The 19,789-nt window shown below is 37.7% G+C and overlaps 2 protein-coding genes across 3 annotated transcripts; both read left to right on the top strand.

Moving 5' to 3' along the window:
* Nucleotides 1-204: 204 nt before the first annotated feature.
* med7 (mediator complex subunit 7) lies at nucleotides 205-3,247 on the top strand. Of its 2 annotated transcripts, none has more exons than XM_026917493.3 (2): nucleotides 205-348; nucleotides 2,328-3,247. In XM_026917493.3, exon 2 carries the CDS (start codon nucleotides 2,337-2,339, stop codon nucleotides 3,066-3,068), a length of 732 nt encoding a protein of 243 aa, XP_026773294.1. In that variant the 5' UTR covers nucleotides 205-348; nucleotides 2,328-2,336; the 3' UTR covers nucleotides 3,069-3,247. The 2 variants fall into 2 exon arrangements, with proteins under 2 accessions (XP_026773294.1, XP_034161770.1); XM_034305879.2 differs by lacking the exon at nucleotides 205-348 and adding an exon at nucleotides 383-580.
* Nucleotides 3,248-4,350: 1,103 nt separating this feature from the next.
* lonrf1 (LON peptidase N-terminal domain and ring finger 1) lies at nucleotides 4,351-19,789 on the top strand. Its single transcript, XM_026918542.3, has 13 exons — nucleotides 4,351-4,477; nucleotides 4,565-5,121; nucleotides 9,649-9,767; nucleotides 11,181-11,303; nucleotides 13,141-13,311; nucleotides 13,874-14,006; nucleotides 14,322-14,379; nucleotides 14,518-14,632; nucleotides 14,905-15,026; nucleotides 15,868-16,026; nucleotides 16,949-17,111; nucleotides 17,365-17,514; nucleotides 18,356-19,789. Exons 2-13 carry the CDS (start codon nucleotides 4,803-4,805, stop codon nucleotides 18,503-18,505), a joined length of 1,782 nt encoding a protein of 593 aa, XP_026774343.1. The 5' UTR covers nucleotides 4,351-4,477; nucleotides 4,565-4,802; the 3' UTR covers nucleotides 18,506-19,789.

Genomic DNA, 19,789 nt, shown 5'->3' with positions numbered 1-19,789 from the left:
TAAAGTCTATCTGAAAAATATGTAGACTATAACCTAAGTATGAACAATTCTGGAAGACATTTTGTTAAAAAAGTGTTCATTTCCCCTGTGTATGGAGACTTTTCGGACGCCCTGGTAGCTGTTACAGCTTCTCACAGCCCGGTATGACACACACAGCCTGACTATTGTTTTGAACCCGCCCCCAAACGATTTCTCACCAATGACAGCTTCCGTTTCTAAGATCATTTTGTCCAATCAGAGGGGCCGTTACACGAGTTTCTCGCGCAATGCGAACAGGAAAGCGTCAGGTTCTTATGTTTTCTTATAAGCTTTAGCGAGTGAAACATACACAGATTGGAAAGTGGTTTGGTATGTATTGATTTCTATTTAAACACTGATATGGTGTCTCTGAACATTACTAACTAGCCATCATTAAGGTGACTAGGTGAGAGATACCTAACGTTAGTCTAACAATAAGGGAAACGCGCTGAGCTAATGCTAGCTAATTTACTACTACCATGTTTTAGTACCATTTAGCTTTACAAGTACAATTTTTAAAGTACAAGGCAGGGTGTTATTATGTGACTAAACAAAAAATGCGGTAAGGTTTTATACATTTGGGTTAGTTCACTAGTTGTTATGTCCTTAGCTAGCTGGGAAGTTAGGTTTTATTTGAGACTGAGACTGCTCAGTCTTCAGGTTATTCTCTCTAACACAAGGCTGACTCTAAACCAGACTTAAACTGGGATGATGCTGTTTTTGGGTAATATATCCAAATACTGTGGGATAAATTAGATTACAAATGTACAAACGTCACTTTTTTTAAACGAAATAATACTTATAAAATAATAAACCCCCCTCTTTTGTCCAGAAGTCTTAACTTGTCCATGTATCACTCTGTGATTAGCTGACTTGTTCTTTTTCTACTTTCTTTTTTTTTTTATAATTGCATTTAAGTTCCATGTGAAATGTAGGTGCTGAGAGATCATTTGTACTGATATTGTTGTATATAGACATAAATTGTATGCTAATATGTACTACTGTATGATAAAATATATCCTTTACCAGATCATGTTTACTGTAGTAAGGTTTTTAACCATAGTATTTCAATATATTTTATGTAAATATGCATGAAATTTAAAGGTACATTGCCTAACCTTACCATTCATTACTACACAGCTATATTGTATAAATAATATATATAAATAAATCAAGGGTGTCAAACACAAGCCAGATTACCCATGGTGCAATGTCCAGTGGGCTGAACCAAAAATCTCCCCCAGCTTTTACATGTTTTGTAGTGAAATGAACTTAACTGGGATTATATGTCTCATTTTTAGCATTCTAATAAGGAAGAGGGATAGTTGCACTCAAATGAGATAAATATATCCTCAGGTGCGTGAAGCAAGAAAGTGAACCGCAAAGGTCTATGAAAATATATATTTATTACTTTAGACTTGCATAATGAAAAGAGTGCAAAGATCAGTGTGCAGACGTTTCAGCCCATAGCTTTCTTCAGTGCTTACCTAACATACAACAATTCATCTCTTCTACAGCCACATAATTGAAGATTGAGACTTAAGCTGAGCTTGACCAAGAAGAACTCCTAGTTACAGAACTCAGTTCCAGAAAATACAGAATAGAAATTGCTAATTAAGAATTATTTATCATTAGAACATTTTGTCAGTAGCTGAGTTTATGGCCCTGAGTTTCCTGCTCTAGGGCTGTGCCATATGTGATGCGATACATATTGTTATGTATATACGATACAAAATGTCTATTGATAGATATTTTTCTATATTGTTTATATCATCAATTGTTGCAAAAGCTGCTTTTCGGCAGTTGATTTACATCACTAAGGTCAGAAGTAGGAGCTACTAGCGGTGTGCTGTAACATAAACAAAAAGCAAGCATTTCTTGTTCTCATTTGTTATAGTTCTGTGCAATGTCATTTCCACGTAAAAGGAGAAAAGAAAACGTGCCTTTCACTGGTGTTTAGTTCACACAATGATCAAAAAGCAGTCATGAATGCAGTTATTTTGTATAGATAAATTTTTTTCATCAGAGAAAATGTAATATATTGTGATATATATTTGTTTCAATATATGATATAAGATTTTGTCCAGATCACCCAGCCCTGTCCTGTTCAATATTGGCCTGTGATGTAATAACAGTCTATAGCTCTTTTTTCGCCCAAATTTTTCAAATTCAGTTACAGTCTACAAGAAGGTTTTAATTTAGAACACATTCTAAATTCATTTGGATTAGAAGTTTCATCAGGTTGAATGTTTGACACCCCTGATATAAGTCATAAAAGCAATGTCTAATTTCTCTTGTGTATTTGTCAGACCCTCAGAATGGGCGAGCCGCAGCAGGTCAGCGCCCTACCGCTGCCACCGATGCAGTACATCAAAGAATACACTGATGACAATGTCCGGAAAGGACTGGCCCCTAAACCACCGCCTCCCATTCGGGATAATTACATGATGTTTGGCAATCCGTTCCAGTGTGATGACCTCATCATCCGGCCCCTGGAGAGCCAGGGCATTGAGAGGCTGCACCCAATGCAGTTTGACCACAAGCGAGAGCTGAAGAAGCTCAATATGTCCATCCTAGTTAACTTCCTGGACCTGCTGGACATCCTGATCAAAAGCCCAGGCAGCATTAAGCGTGAAGAAAAGTTGGAGGACCTGAAACTTCTGTTTGTCCACATGCACCACCTGATTAATGAGTATAGGCCTCATCAGGCCCGTGAGACACTGCGAGTGATGATGGAGGTACAGAAGAGGCAGAGGTTGGAGACAGCCGAGCGCTTCCAGAAACACCTGGAACGCGTTATCGAGATGATCCATGGCTGCCTTGCCTCACTGCCTGATGATTTGCCCCAGCCTGACAGCTCTAGCATGGCTGGAGCAGTGGTTTCAGGTTCAGGGGGCGATGTTAGACTGAAGGCTGAGCCCATGGATGTGGAGGAGGCTGGGGTTAGCTGCATGGCAGGACAAACAGACAAAAATGTACCCGCTACTACAAAGGAAAAAGTATGGGATAAAGATGCTACAATGTGCAGTATCATTGATGAGATGACGTAAAATTGATTACATTTTTTTTCTTTTGTTTTGTTCTGGGGTAAATATATCAGATTGCTAAAAAACTGTATTACAACACGGACAGTAGCAAAGCCATTCAAATTTTGGAGGGGAACTGTTTTTCTTATGACCTTCCAAATTCTGTACACAATTTTACATAATTAAAATAAGGTATTTTTTCATCTTGTTTACTTCTTCTATGCCTCTCCTTGTTTGTGGAAATTGTCAGTTTCTTGCTTCTAATAAAAATTGTGTTTTAATAATAATTACTTTCATAATAGTAAGTATGCCTCTGGGTTTTTTTTTTTTTTGTAATCTGCACATGTGAAAACATAACGCTAATGATCAAACACCTCCCTTTTCTGCACCACTTATACAACTGCAGTCGCAGCATTGAGTACCATTACTGTGCTATCTAGATAATATTAATATCTAAGCTCTTATGAAAATGATGGTCTTAATCATTGTTGATAAGCGTCACAGTTTGTAAAACAAAAAAAAGAGTGACTGCATTTTAATTTTTTTAATTGAACAACAAGGGGGGCACCGTGACTTAGTGGTTAGCACTGTAGCTTCGCACCTCCTGGGCTGGGGGTTCGAATCCCACCTCGGCACTGTGTGTGTGTGGAGTTTGCATGTCTCTCCATGCTTTTCTCCAGGTATTCTGGTTTCCTCCCCAGTCCAAAGACATGTAGTTTGACTGGCATTTCTAAATTGTCCATTGTGCCCTGTGATGGACTGGCATCCCATCCAGGGTGTCCTGCACCTTGTGCTGAGGCCCTGGGATAGGCTCCAGGCTGCCCGTGACCCTGTGTAGGATAAGCGGTACAGAAAATAGATGAATAGAGTTGAACTACAAACCCATTATATGAAGGGATTGTGCATTTCAATGATGCGTTTACACAAATGATGCAGTTTGACCACAAGTGAGAGCTGAAGAAGCTTAATAGTTAACAGTAGTTAATAGTATGCAGGAATCCCGAAATAACATACATTAGCATATATATATATATATATATATATATATATATATATATATATATATATATATATATATATATAATGTGTGTACACAGAGAGAGGGAGAAACGTGGACAACTAAAAACAGGCACTAGTTTGGTCGTTTCTTAATTTAAACTCGTTAAGCGGGATTTGAACGTTATTAAACCGTGTTATGAAAAAGGCTGGTTATGAAACTGTTTCACAACAGGGCGGCACGCGCAGCGCGCAGCCAATAGGAACCGAGCCGCTTCGTCACGTGGTTTTATTTATGTAACTTACGGCGTCAGAATATAGCTCTGAATTTACTGTAGTGAGGCCAGCGACGGGGAAAAGATGTTGATTTGGTAATAAAATATCCACACAAAGACATGAAACTGAAGCGTTGATGGAGTAAGTCAGATGACAGAAGGGTAAAGCAGTCTCTCTCTCTCTCGCTTTCTTCCTTCTGAAGCAGTGAGAACCTGCTCAAAAACAGACAACGTTACTTTTTTTCCCAGGAAAGGCTGAGATGTGAAGGACAGTGGACAGCTTCCTGAAGGCGGATTAGAGGAAAAGTGTTGATGCCGGGGTAAAAGGTTGTGCTGCTTCAACACAGTTTCCGAGAAGCTCATGTGAGTAGGTGAGAACTGCTGGCTGAAGCGACACTTCGCCCTCCTCAGCTCGCCACACCGGCTTCTCCAATCTGCAGGCTTGTGTTAGAAAGGACTGGACATTCCTCTTTCCCCGTGGTTTTGCATGAATACTGCGTGTGACATGGAGCATCTGGAGTGTCCCATATGCCTGTTTCTTCTGTGGGAACCAGTGACGATGACTTGCGGTCACTCGTTCTGCCGCCAGTGCATTATGGGAATCTGTGTGCCGTCCAGATGCCCAGTCTGCATGGAGAGGCTAAAGCCGAGGGACGCAAAAAACATCAAAAACAACGTTTTGCTCTTCTCTATAACAGAGAAATATTGCCCTGAGGAAACCAAGACGAGGTGCGAAATCCAGGAGAGGCTGAGGGCTCGCGACTTTCCCACAGCACTGAGTATGGCAGAAGACAGGATAGAGGCAGGTAAGGGTTAGTCCACACGGCTGTTAAAGAGGGTGGCAGGCAGCCTGTGCCTGCAGAAGAACCTTCTTCTGTTTTATACTTCTCAACTTCAGAGCGGTGCTGAATGTTTAGCTGGATACTGTCTTGTGCGCATGCGCACGCACAACGTAACGCAGTCACGAAGTCATGTGTCATACCGCGCGCTTCTTCTCGCCTCGTACACGCTCAGAGTTCAGATACACCGTACAGGAGGGGTGCTCGAAGTGTTTGAGCAAACAACCCCAAATGCACATGAATTATTTTCTGCAGCCACAACCCTTGACCACTCTATATTCCAAACAAACAACAAAAACAAAACCAAACAAAACAAAAAATCTTGATTGATAATATAGGACTACTACATTTGAACATAGTAACATCCATATGTGTAACCTAGTAGTAGGTTAACTAAAATTAACTAAAAAGGAACCAAAGGAACTTATCAGTCTGTTATGTTGATATAGGAAAATAAACCATAACACGTCTGTGTGATGCAAAGCAGAGGATCTTGGGTTATACTTATGATTTATGACTGACATATGATTTGTTTGGGGTTAGAATAGTTTCATATTGTCAAATAAATAGATTACAATCCACAAATAAATGTGGAGAGATTCACAAAAGTTAAACAAATTCACAAATAAATAGATTGAGATCCACAAATATGTGTTAGGAGTTTCACAAAAATTAATTAAATTCACAAATAAGTAAAATGAGATATGAAAATTAATGTACACACACACACACACACACACACATATATATATATATATATGTATATATATATATATGCATATATGTATATATATAAAATCTGGGTGATTTGACCTTTTCTCAGCTTCAGAATGGCTTGGTTTTCTCCCATAGACAGCTCTCTGGTCTTCATGTTGGTTTATCCTTTTTAACAACAAATGCAGTCTTCACAGGTGAAATCCAAGGCTCAAACCAAGAGTAGACATTCAGAGGTAGTAACTATTTAAACAATCAATCTAACAGGGCAACAAGAAACACCTGTTCCAATATCTTTAATCACTTGAAAAATGGATGGGTTCAAACAAAAGGTGCCATGTTCTAAGTTGTTTAACACATCTAGGTGCAAATATCAAGAAACGAAAGCCAGATGTCTTCAGCTTATAGTAATTGGCCTTGCCATTCCAATACTTTTGGAGGGGACTGTAAGTATGCTATTTGAAACTCTAGTTTCTTTAGTGGACTTAGATGGACGGGGAAATTTATCCAGGAGGCACATCTATTGGACTGGGTTCCTATGGGACACAGACAAATAAAGTTTGTTTATATTTTTTTAGGAAATATGCTGTTTTAAAATAGGTAGTAATAATAATAATAATAATAATAATAATAATAATAATAATAATAATAAACTGCACCAGTGGGATTTAAAAAACACACACACATCTCTAGTTGAGACAATTGTTAGAGCCAGAATTCATAGACATTGCTGACAGCAGTAGCTTAGCCAGGAAAGAGTTTCTGGGGGGATGAGGAAATGTACTAAAATTACCATATGATCTCTACACTTAAATTGAGAAGTGCGACACCCTCAGGCTTTTTAAGTGAATGCCTGGGAGTGGTGAAGGCATGAATTTTTTTATTTAATCATTTAAGGTATGGTCTACCATCAACCAATTCTTGACATATTAATAACGTTATAAAATACCTTTATGACAGTACCACTCAAATGTTTAAAATAAGATGCTAGTAATAGGGGAAAATGACATTTTATCTTATAAAATCAGATGTGCCCTTTTTCCCCCCCTACCTCTGGTACTTTACAGGCTGTTACCTCGACATCCCTATGCTCAGAGTGTAGCTAGCTGGTTTTCATATAGAAACAGGAAAAATGCATGATCATGATTGGTTAATCCTATTTCTTACCATAGCAACTCTCAGCCAATAAAATATGATTAAACAAACTAAGGGACACATTTGACATTTGGGATGTTAAATATTGAATTGCAGCAATGATTCTGTTGGCGTTTTATTGCTGGCCATGGGGGTGTTTGATGGGACACCAACACCGCATCCATTCTGCCAGTAAATCAGGGCTCTAATGTTTACTGCCCGGTAATAATGCAAAAAACAAGGTAGCCACAAACCCTCTAGTATTTTAGGTTTCTGCAGATGACTCTTTGTAGATGACTCCTATGAGCTTTGAAACCCCAGATAAGAGGCATGTTTACTGAATCCAGAGCTTTAAAAATTGATTTTGAAATGAAGATGGGTTTATTCTGAACTAAATTGTAGAAAGGAAACCATTTTTATTACATTCACATATCCAATAAGAGGGAGGCAGTACTCTCCATCTGTCACTGTTTTGTTTGTGCATATCCATTTTCTTTATGAAATTTTGTTTAAAAAGTGCCTTGGGATTCCTTGTTACTACTACACATAGGTATTTAATTTTGTCTAGAGAAACTGTGAACTGAAGAGAGTTCCATTACAGTATATAAATAGAAGGGAGCTGAACGTTCTTGGTTAGTTAAAATGTAGGCAGATGGGGTGTGTGATTCTCATCAAAACCGGGGCAATCTGACTAGCAATTCTTTTTTTTTTTTAGAAAATTCAATTCCAATCCCATCCAGGCTGGGGAGCTTTACCACTGGGAAAGGATTTAATTGAATCAATAATTTCTTCAGTGGACAGCTCAGAGTCCAAGGCCTTTTGTGAAGCATCATCCAACTTAGGCAACTTAAGGCCAAGTAACAATGTAGTGATGTCTCCATTTGGCCTTGATTGGTACAGCTGTTCAGAATACTGTTTAAAACAGTCATTTATTGCATTGGAGTCTATAAGTGATGTCTTATGCGATGGATAGCCCTACTGGCTTGTAGCCCTCTAAGCTGACTAGCCAGTAGTTTATGGAGTTTGTCTCCAAATTCAAAGTGTTTTTGTCTGATCCTTAGGATCTGATTATATACCTGACCAGACAATATTGAATTATACTCATATTTTGATTTAAGGATATTTTGCAAAGTTTGAGTGTTACTATACTTAAATATTCAATTATGAGAGCTCTGATTCTATTTTCTCCAGACGGCTAAGTCGAGAATAATCTGGTGACCCAGATCACATATGTTTCAGCTTGTGAAAGTGACACCACAGCTGTTTAACAATGGCAAACTAACCATCTGTGTTTAAAAGTGCAGATTTTGCCATGCAAGCAGTGAAGTTTGTACAATGTGCCTCAAAAGAAAAAAGAGCAAAGAAAAATTGATAATATGCTTGAAAAACAGCAAACTCCCCCCACCCACTTTCTCAAACCAAGTGGGTGAAAGTATCCCTTCATAAGCACAAGAGAGGCTGCATCCATAAAGCACACAGAACTGACTACTATTACATAGTAGTGTTACCCCAAACATCTCCACCTCCCCTCCAAATAACACAAAGTATGAATGGTTAACCAGAAACACAGGGTCACCTCACATAATGAAGGTCAGTAACAGAAAAACTACACCCTACCCGAAGTGGTCTGCTGTAATGAAACCCCAGTGTATCAGTTCAGGAGATTAACTCAATGTCAGTTTCCATTTAAACTGGTCAAATGCATACCAGCCTCCTGCGGGGAGATAAACAACTTGGTAGCGTTGTTATGAGTGACACTGAAATGAGCAAGGTAGAGAAATCCACATGTGGCACCAGTGTTCTCAGTTGCTTCCGTGTATCATCAAAGAGTTTGCGCTGCTTTATCACCTCTGCTGGAAGATCAGGGTAGAAATGAATCGCCTTTCCCTTGAAGGTTAGGGGAGACTTTTGACTAGCCAGCAGTAGAATCTAATGATATAATTAAAATCTAGTTATATTATTCCTTTAATCAGCCCATCTGCTGGGCTGCTCAAAACCTTGTTGGGTCCTTATGGCAAATGTTTAATTTTGAGTGATTTTGATGTCTTTAATGTAAATTGTTGAAATATGAGAGGGAGCATCATGATTGCAGAATTGATTGTTATGCATACATAACCAAATTTCTAGTGAAGTCTGTCTTATACTGCACGCTTATGCAAAGCCTGTTTTATTATCCAATGACAGGCAGGGCTCTGCATGTCCATGACCTCTACTCTGTGTATTTCACTTGTGTAATTCGCTTGTGTAATCTTGTTTTGCATGTTTAACAGCATGTTTGTTATGGACATAAAGCATAAAATGTTAATATGCTTGATATCTAAGCACCTTTGTGTTAATCTGTAACGTAGCTTCACGTATCCCTCTTTATGTTTCTGAACCTAAACCCTAGGACAGTTACACTTAACTCTATTAAATAGACTGCTTACACAATTCAACTCCAAATAAAAGAAGGTCTGTGTTGTAGTTTGGCAGCAGTGATTCTGTCAGCAAAGGTGTGGGAGGAACACTTGTGTAAGCCTATGCTATTGACAAGATGATTAAGTGTGCCTGTCACTTTGAATAACATTTAACACTCAAAACTAAAGAGATCTAAACAGAATCTTCTTGTTGTTGTTCATCTCTTTTTATGCTCACATTTTTCTTCAGTTCCTGATGATTTGAGTCTGAAAGCATGGAGGGCAGAGGCCAACGTAGGGCTCCGGCGCTTTTCTGAAGCTCTCCGTGACCTGGAAGATTTGTGCTGTGCCAGGCCTAACTGGGCTGAGGTAAAAACTTGAATGTGTTCTCAGTGGAAATATTTTTTGGGTTGCTGTTTTAGAATAAGCATATATGAGCATTTCAGTACCTGCTGCATTTGCTAAAGACTTAGCTGAAAGTATAATCTAACACCACTACATCTGATGAAAGGCTGTAATTGTTTTATACAGTTTAATCCGCTTAACTGTTAAGTTTGAAAATAAATATTGATGTATATTGGCGATGCATTATAAAATATGAGTGCTGCTCTAGAATAAGTTTTCCTAAGTTTTTATTTTGCATCTTAAACCGCCTGTATCATTTAAGATTCGGGAAACATGAAATTTCCTCGGTTATCTGAAATAAAAGAGTTTAATGTAGTTTGTATACATATTACATTTGAAATGCTGGTTACAGTGATAATTCCATAAAAAATCCTACAAATATTCAACCACTCATTCTTGAGATATCCGCTGAAGAGAACATAATGCCTGCACGACCTAGTGGCAGAGACATAAAAACAATCCATTTCTGAAGTCTTGTTTCTTCGACGTCACAGAAACGAACATGTTAAAATTTACCCACCCTTTCACTTTACAGCCGGCTAGCCTGTAACTAGCCAAGCCTAGCCTAGCCTAGCCTAGAACTTAGCAGTTATTGGATTGAAAAATGACACAAACAAGCAGTTAGACACTTTTCTGTTCCTGGTTGTCAGGAAACAAATGAGAGTCTATATAAGGATTCAAACATTCAAAATGAGCATCTGAGGTTTAGTTTTTTGTGACGGCTAGATTTGTCCTAGTCATTTTTTTTTTATCCCAGAGTTTTTTAGACAGTTCTTCCCATGTTATAGGCAGTGGTGTAGTGTGCCTCTTTTCACTTGTGCCTGTTTAAAAGGGATAAGGAGAGGTTGGAAAATGGTCCTGTAAAAATGACCTATGACTGTTTTGTACATAATGTATGTTTTTGTACACAAATGTTATAAATGGACTTCAAGGAAAAAGATAAAATGAGACTATTAAAGGGGTGAGAGGTTATGACAAGGCTGATACAGGAAGCCTAGGTTTGTCACATCTGATGCTCAAGATATGCGGGAAGGATAATCTGACTGTTGTACTGCCATCAGCTTGTCTTATTTTCAACAGGCTTATTTTGAAGTCACACACTAGTGCAGCGGTACAATTGTCAATGAACAGTTTTTTATTACTTAATATTTGGTAATGATTTAAAATTGATCAGAATTGTCATTCAGTAAGTTCACAGGCTTTGAATTTATTGGTCTTTAGCTCATTCTAAAAACATAAATACCATGTTTTTATGCGGACAAGTGTGTTTTAGTGGTGCTATACAGTGGTGTAATAGGAGAATGTGTTATATGCACTACATTTCTCTGTAAAGGCTTGCTTGTCTGCCCTCTTGTGACCATTTCCCTGCATGCTTAGGCTTTCTTCCGAAAAGGGAATGTGCTGCTGGAGATGGGGAGACTGACGGAAGCTCTCATGCAGTTCCATCACTGCCTAAAACAACAGCCTGAATTTGCTGCCGCTAAGAACCAGATTAGGAAGGTATGGGAAGTAAACAATCTTATGGCAACACAGACCCTACCAACTTGAACATTAAACTCTTTACTCATGAACATAATTAGTGAAAAATGTGAAATATTATGAAAAATTCACAGTATATAGTAACCATTCAATCTGATATCTTAGTTTTTGTTGTATCAGATACAGTGTTTAAATGGGTTGTGTTCACTGTGTTCATGGAAACATGAATGGCCCACTACAAGAAAACTATTCTGAAAAATACAAAAATCCATATTCACTGGAAAATTGATAATTGACTGCATATAAGTGGAAAAACTAACTTGATTAAAAAAGAAAGAAAGAAAATAAAGAAGAATGGTGATATTTCTCAACATGGCGAAACCCATGGAAAGTCTGGTTAGTGGCCAGTGCTAAATGTCATTACAGTGTCATTTTGGAGTCTGTTGTTAGTAATTATCAACACATGAAGGAAATATTGATATTCTAGAGGAATATTAAATGAGGCAGTTTTGTATCATTTTAAGTGTCTTCCTTTACGCTGTTTGTATAAACACAATATATGATATATGCTCAGTGTTCATTCCATATTTCCCACTGCAAAATTGGGAAATTTCAGTGACATTTCAGCGAAGCATTGGACAGCATTTGAGCAAAGGTCACTAACAGATTGAACAAGATCATTAGAACAGCTGGGTCAGTCTTGGGAGCTAAACTGGACGCAGTGGAGATGGTGACAGGGATTAGGATTCTGGAAAAGGTTTCAGTGATCATGAAGAATTCCTCCCACGCACTCCATCAAACACTACAGGAACAGAGGAGTACACTAAGAGGCAGATTTCTCCTGTCCTGCCACGGGAAAGGACGCTTTCACTGGTCATATCTCCCAGAAGCCATCAGATTGTACAACTCAGCACTCTAATCTGTCTTTTTATCTATACATCTATGCATTATCTGCATTGGATACAATACGGCAACTGTAACTACCTCATTAGTGGATAATACCTCATTTGTGGGTAACTATCTCATCTATGGATAATACTGCATATATAACCATTACACTGTGCACTGTAGGAGACACAATATACTGTACTTCTTGAACCTTAGCATATCTATAGATGTATATGATACATACTATATAGGTTTACTATTTATATATCTACACTATGCATACAGTTTTATATTTTTATTTTTTAATTTTATTGTATTTTTCAATATTTATCTTATTTTATCTTTAGTTTATTCTTACTTTATTTCTTATGTGTATTTGTGCCTTGTCTTTTTATGTATGCTGCTGGAACACTCTAATTTCCCCTTCAATAAAGCATCTTAATTTCATGACCCATTATCAGGTGCTCACCACCACATGTCAAAAGCATGTATTCACAACTTCCATTTAAATGCACCAACGGTGTCTGCCTACAATTTCTCAAAAAAAAAAAAGATATGAATTGATGTGTTACATGACAGCAGCAATCCAAGCATTTAATGATTTATTTACAGAAATGCTTGCATTGCTGCTGAATGGAGGATTGCCCTTAGCAATTTCATGTAAATACGATTTATATGGATGTTCTTTCTCAGCTTTCTTTCTTTTTTTTTTTATTATGTCTAATAATGTGCAACAAATATTTGACAAATAATTGTCATATATATGTGAGACATTATTATCTATCCCAATACATTAAGGATAATAGTCTTAACTATTTCAGGTTTCATTATAACAGTATATGGATAACTGCCATCTCAACATACTGCCACATTCATAATGCGTTCTGTTATTCAGCCTGTAGCAAAACAGGAATCTGTCAAACATTTGTCATTACTTGATTTATGTTGCCTTTCTCCTGTTGACGTTCAGATCTTGGAGATGGAGGGTATGGCCATACCAGAGGAGGTGCCTCAGATCCTGCAAATAGTGGATGACTATCTTAAAGACTGCAGTTCTCAAACTAATACTTTTAGTTCTACACCTACTGAGGGCCTGAAGTTACACTGGAGCCAACTAGATGAGAAGTTTAACTGTGAGCAGGTAAAAATGCCTGATGGCTGTTGTACCATTTGCATATTAATGTACTGTACTTAGTGCCAATTCCGCTATTCTCTTCATTATGCCAATGCCCTGACAATATGACATTTAGAAAAGAACCTGAGAATCTAAAATGACCTAAAGTTGGATATGAGTGAAAACAAGTTCGTTTGATGTAGGCACTTATTTAATATGTTGATTGACCAGGGCCAATATGTATAAAGGTTCTGAGAATTATTCTCAAAGTAGTCTCAGAAATCTATTTTTAAAAAGGTGAAAATATTTCAGAACACAAAAGAATGCAAAATAATACAGTTTGCTATGAAATGGTAGAGGCAATTAATGCTTTGTAGCCCTGTGTGTGGTGGACCACAGATGAGTGTGTGAAAAGAGCATTTAAAAATCACCAGAAGGCACAGAATGAAAATTATTTCCACATTGTATAACAACTGACTGTATTAACACCCATACATAAGGTTTATATCAATATTGCCACATAAGAACAAATTTTTGCTCGGAGTAGCTTTATATTTACCAGCCCTGGTGTCTTTCTTCCCATCTCCAGCAGTCTACATCTCAAGTCAAGCACAACTCCAGTGCTGAGTGCTGCTTGAGCCTGTGCCAGTCTGCGTCTTTCCTTTCCATAGCCCAGGAGAGTGAGGAGCTGATGGTAAAGAAGGAGGATATACAGATGAGAGGTGGGAAGATTGTACAGCCACTTTATCACTGTACATTACTCTGCTCTGTCAGTCAGTACTCAGCATCAATGAGACACTCTTTTAGATTTTAAAGTGAAATGTGTGCATAAAGATAAGAAATGTATTTCCATTCCTTACACACAGAAACCTGAGCACATGAACACACAGTGGTGATGATTCACAATTGCGTAACTAAAGTGATCTTAAACTCTCATCATGTTTGCTAGAACTGCCTACAGTTTCATTGCATGTGTGTTGAGTATTATGAGGAAATCAGAGTTGTTGCTTTTTTGTTGGTTTTCCTGCCTCTTGTAGTGGACCGGGAGATGTCCCCGCTGACTGTGTCTGACTTTGAGTGCCCCCTCTGCATCAGGTAAGTGCAGTATATGCCAGAATACACTCTAGTCTGGAATTAGTATTATTATCACATACTACTATATATCTCAGTATGTATGTTTTATGGACACTGCATAGTGCTGTTATGTGTTTTCTATTCTTTATTGGTCCTCAGGCTGTTCTATGATCCGGTTACAACCCCATGTGGCCACACATTCTGCAAGAACTGTATTGAGAGAAGTCTTGACCATAATCTCCGCTGTCCACTCTGTAAACAAGCACTACAGGAAGTGAGTCTTAAGCAACCTTAAAGCCTCAAACACTCATTGATCATTTTTTACATTTAGTCTCTTGGTATAAAAGTCATGTCTGTAGAGTTAACATAGTGCTTCTAATATGTCCTTAAGCCATTCTGCATCCTCTTTGTAATTAGAGGAATGGCCTTTCATGGATAAGTAAAAATAAATGCACATTTAATATAAACTGTTTCTATGCATTACCAGTCCTCCTCATTTTCTACTATTGTAGATAATAAAAATTGACTTCTCTCTTCATGTGCTAGTATTTCAAGAATAGGAAGTACAACCCCACGGTTCTGCTGCAGGAGATTATGACCCGCCTCTTCCCCCAGCAGCTGGCTGAGAGGAAACAGGTGCATGATGCTGAGATGGCTGAGCTTTCCAAGTGAGTCAGACACAATACAAGCAACCAAGACCTACAATGTATATAAAAAGTATACACACCCCCATTAAAATAGCTGGTATTTGTGATGTAAAAAAAGAAACCAAGATAAATCATGTCAGATCTATTTCCACCTTTAATGTGATATAGCAACCAACAAAATTCAAGTGAAAAAACAAAACAGAAATGCTTTAGGGGGAAAAAAGAAAAAACTTACAATAAGCTGATTGCACAAGTGTGCACACCCCTTAACTCAACCTTTGTTAAAGCACCTCTTGCTTATAATACAGCACTCAGTCTTTTTGGGTAAGAGTCTACTAACTTAGCACATCTTGATTTGGCAATTTGACTCCACTCTCCCTTGCAAAAATGCTCCAGAGCTATCAGATTGCAAAGGGGATCTCCTGTGCAAAGCCCTCTTCAAGTCATTCCACAGGTTTTAGATAGGATTTAGATCTTGGCTCTAACTGGGCCATACCAAAACATTGTTCTTCTTCTAGAGCCATTATTTTGTTGAATTGCATTTGTGCTTTGGGTCATTTTCATGCTGGAAGGTAAAATATATCTATCTATCTATCTATATTTTTTTTACATCACAAAGACCTTTTAATAGGGGTGCATAGACTTTTCATACCCACTGTGTAGCATGATGCTTGTCATTTGGTAAAAGAGTGCTTTTTTGGAAATAGGAAGCCAGACAAATGATGTAATGATTAGAAAGTGTTAAAACCTTTGATTTTATTGTTCATGTCAGTAAATAAATTGTAAACTGTCATCAGAAATGTTTTTCAGTCATTCTTCACCTTCGTTTGACCTTTTATTCCAACAACCTCTTCTTTTCCAGTCTGACCAAAGACATCCCAATCTTTGTGTGTACTGTGGCCTACCCTGGTATCCCATGCCCACTGCATGTTTTTGAGCCACGCTACAGGCTGATGATGCGCCGATGTATAGAGACTGGCACTAAGAAATTTGGCATGTGCAGCTATGAGCATGGCAAAGGGTAAGGAGTGGTTTTACACTGGAAAAACATACAGAGACTGTTACATTACACACTGATTAGCTTAAAAAATATATATGTAAGCAATATCGCATGAACAAGAGTGCGGTTATGCTGAATATCAGCACAGCTGTGATTCATATTAATTAATTAATACCGAGCGAGTGACATTTTGGATAAAGTATGGCCGAATGTTCTGTTTATTTTTGCTCTGCTACCAGAAATATATCCCAAAGAAGCCACATTCACTTTATAGCTAGCTAGCCTTTCTGTTAAAGGTGCTTCCACTGAAATGGGCTTCCCTTATTCTTTTCCATCTTCAACTGACAAGCTTTCATATTTTAAGCCAAAAGTTATATTTCTGAAAAGTCTCGTTTGCCATGTCCACTGATGATGTCGCTAACACTACTGTAGTAACCATTTCGAACTAAGAAGTGAACACAGATGAGCGGAGTGATGCACACAGTGAAACGTCCCAGTGCCGTTATACTAAATATAAGCACTCTTGGAACACCAAATTAGTGGACCAGAACTAACTGTTGTATAATTATTCATATATACGTATTTTATCGGATGTTTTGTGAGCAGATAAAAATCTTTTGCATGTCTATTTAAATGGGGTTTCAGCCATTAAGAAAATTCTAGAGAATCTGCATTGACACAGTAATGTTGTTCTGAAATCAGGCTTAATGTGTGCCTGAAAAGCCTGCTTAATATTTATGTGTTTTAGTTCAACTGAGATATTTAATTGAGTTTCCTGTCAGTTCAGAACTGTAATTTTTATTCCGTAGTAATTGGTTTCTACCTGTAATGTGGTATTTCATAAAAGCCCCAGTAAATGCAATAATAATTTAAATAATTAGGTCAATACAGAATGACGCATCAGTCAAAACATGTCTGAGTTGCTGTATTTGGGATGGCCCAGGTTTGCAGATTATGGCTGCATGCTGGAGATTCTGGACCAGAATGTGCTCCCTGATGGCCGCTCTTATGTGGACACAGTGGGAGGAAGCCGTTTCCGTGTGCTCCGGAGAGGCCAGAGGGATGGCTACCACACAGCTGATATTGAGTACCTGCAAGACCATAAGGTCTGCTTTTATAGTGTTTCACAGCTGAGCTTAAATTACAGTCCAGTTAATACTATGCAAGCTGGCATTTAGTCAGCTTTAATCTGAGTTTATAATTTAAGAAGGAAAGAGATCCTAAAATATTTATTTCAGGATCTCTAAGCAGTAGTGTTTTCAATAACAGGAGAGAAGGTTATTTTAGATATCTTGTTGTTGTTATACTGTCCGTTTATGTATAATGTGTATCTGTTTCTGTACGTTGGGCTAAATTTAGGCACATGATGCTGAGCTTGAAATGCTGCAACGCCTCCATGACAGTGTGTATCAGCAGGCCAGGGAGTGGTACCAACGGCTCAACAGCCACATCCGGGAGCAGATCAACCACCAGTATGGGGCCATGCCTGAGAGAGAGGATAACATTCAGGTTTGAACATGCATGCGTTAACATGCTTAAAACAAAATTTATTTCCCATTTCACTCTACCCTAACCCATATAACCCTAATTATGTCCTCCTACGTCAGCGTAATCAGGTTACTTCTCCCAAATAGTCAGTAATTACGGAATAAATTATGTTATCTGGACTTAAAGGTTGGTTAAGCTGGTCTTTGTATATTCACCACTGATCATTTTCTTATTTATTGTTTTCTCACCTTTAGATCATTGGATTAGCCTAATGTTGATAAATTTATCTGCAACTAGTACAAACAGAATACTATCTAAGAATACTATCAACCTAAAACTCTGTTAGAGGAGATAGTACAGCAAACGCACACACACACGTGCTCACTCAACACTCAACACATCAAGGTTATTTATTTATTTTTTTAATTAGTGCTCATTTAAGTGAAGTGGGTCTTGTCTTCGTCTGAGCCAGTGACTCAGCCATTCAGATCACCAGGGGAGTCTTAATGCATATCTTGCTAGTATCTTTAGGGATGGCGGGTCAAGTGAAACCATGTTAGAGCCTTGAAGGGAGCGTCCATTTTTGGCTTTGCAGAGAAAACAAAGCTTTTTCAAAAAAAAATTAAAGGACCAGAATATTGCAGCATATCTAACCACACTCTTAATAATGTATTCAATCTAAGCCAGACACTTTTTATATTTTTGCCACTCATTTGAGTCAGAAGAATTTATACCAAAAATATAAATACAAAAATATAAATTATACTGCTGTGATCACAAAAATTTTTTGCCACCCATCCCTTTTCATTGCCTATATGCTGTCTTAATTTTTGTAAGTTATTATATTCAGTGTTTTTGGCAGGCATCTGCTGATGGTCCGGCCTGGTGCTGGTGGCTGTTATCAGTGCTCCAGTTAGATCCAGCCTACCAGACAACAGTTCTGTCCCTTACCTCTCTGAAGGACCGATTAGGACATCTGCGGATCGTATTGGAGTACTTTTCTCAGAGATAGGACACACACACACACACACACACACACACACATACACACACACGCCTTTGTGTCCTTCTTACACTGCCTTAGAGAAAGAGCACATTTTTGCTGTACTGGTAATTATATGTGCAATTGATTTGGGTATGTTGTATATTGAGTCTCCAAATACAATGTATTGATTTGCTTCTGTCGTTGTTTAGCTGAGCATTAAATTTAGAAACACAGATAATTCAGGCTAGAGGCACGCACAGGGATTGGGATCCCACAAATCATGTGAATGAGCTTTTTTTTTTTTTTTTTTTTTACCTTTATGTGGGTAGTCAGATATGAAGCTTGCAGGACAAAGAAAGGCCATGCTGATTATTAGCATATTGAGTTTTAGCATGGCATTTGTTTATTTTTAGGGTAAAATGATGTTAATTACAAGTTTAATTAAATAAAATGAAGTTTTAAATTACAAAATATTGTGAGCAGGTGCAAAAAAGAAATATTGCAGACAATAATAATAATTGCAGGAGTGGGCTTTATTGGTCAGAATTTCTTCAGGAGACAGCGGGAGTGGGATTAAATAAACAATACACTGCACACCTTTAATTTACACTGTATGAATACATAGAGGAACAAGGAGCATGAAGGAATTATTGATGCATAACGCTTGCAAATCTAAAAACCTGACCTTGTACCTACACCTATCATTGTAAAATTGCTGAATCAAATATATGATGCTCTTTGCAAAATGAGATGTCACCTGTTGCAAGAATGCTTTTTTATGTGTTTTGCAGTAGTGACATTCTTATCAGAATTGGCCTGTCAAAATTATAATGTGTGAAGTTTTAATGCTGCTGAATAATGCTGAATAAGGCTGTTTGTCATGAGCATGCTAAAGCCATTGTGCAATTTTAAAAGTAGAGCTTCAAATTTTTACTCATAATTCAAGCTGTGATTTGAATAATACTTAGAGGCAAGTTAATATTGTGAAAATGGTGATAGGGAATTTATATCATTTTTGAACAGTTATAGACTTCTTTTTTTAGGCTGAGCATTAATTTCAGAATTTCAGGTATGCTGGAGTTGGGAGAAAAAAAACACTGAACTCTGTCAGTTATGTACAGCGAACGTCTCTTTTGTGGCCATCAGAATTTCTGGTTTTCTCAGGATCATCTTGAAAGGGATTTTTGCCTTTGGGTTTAAAGTCTTAATTTGGATGAGTAAGACACACACTTACGCACATTTGTTAATTTATAAATAGATTGAATGATTAAGCAGCTATAATAATAATAATAATAATAATAATAATAATAA

This window comes from Pangasianodon hypophthalmus, chromosome 7 (genome assembly GCF_027358585.1).
Source record: "Pangasianodon hypophthalmus isolate fPanHyp1 chromosome 7, fPanHyp1.pri, whole genome shotgun sequence".
In the NCBI taxonomy this organism is placed as follows: domain Eukaryota; kingdom Metazoa; phylum Chordata; class Actinopteri; order Siluriformes; family Pangasiidae; genus Pangasianodon; species Pangasianodon hypophthalmus.
The sequence above is the reverse complement of the archived record's forward strand: the minus strand, read 5'-3'. Positions and strand labels throughout refer to the sequence as shown.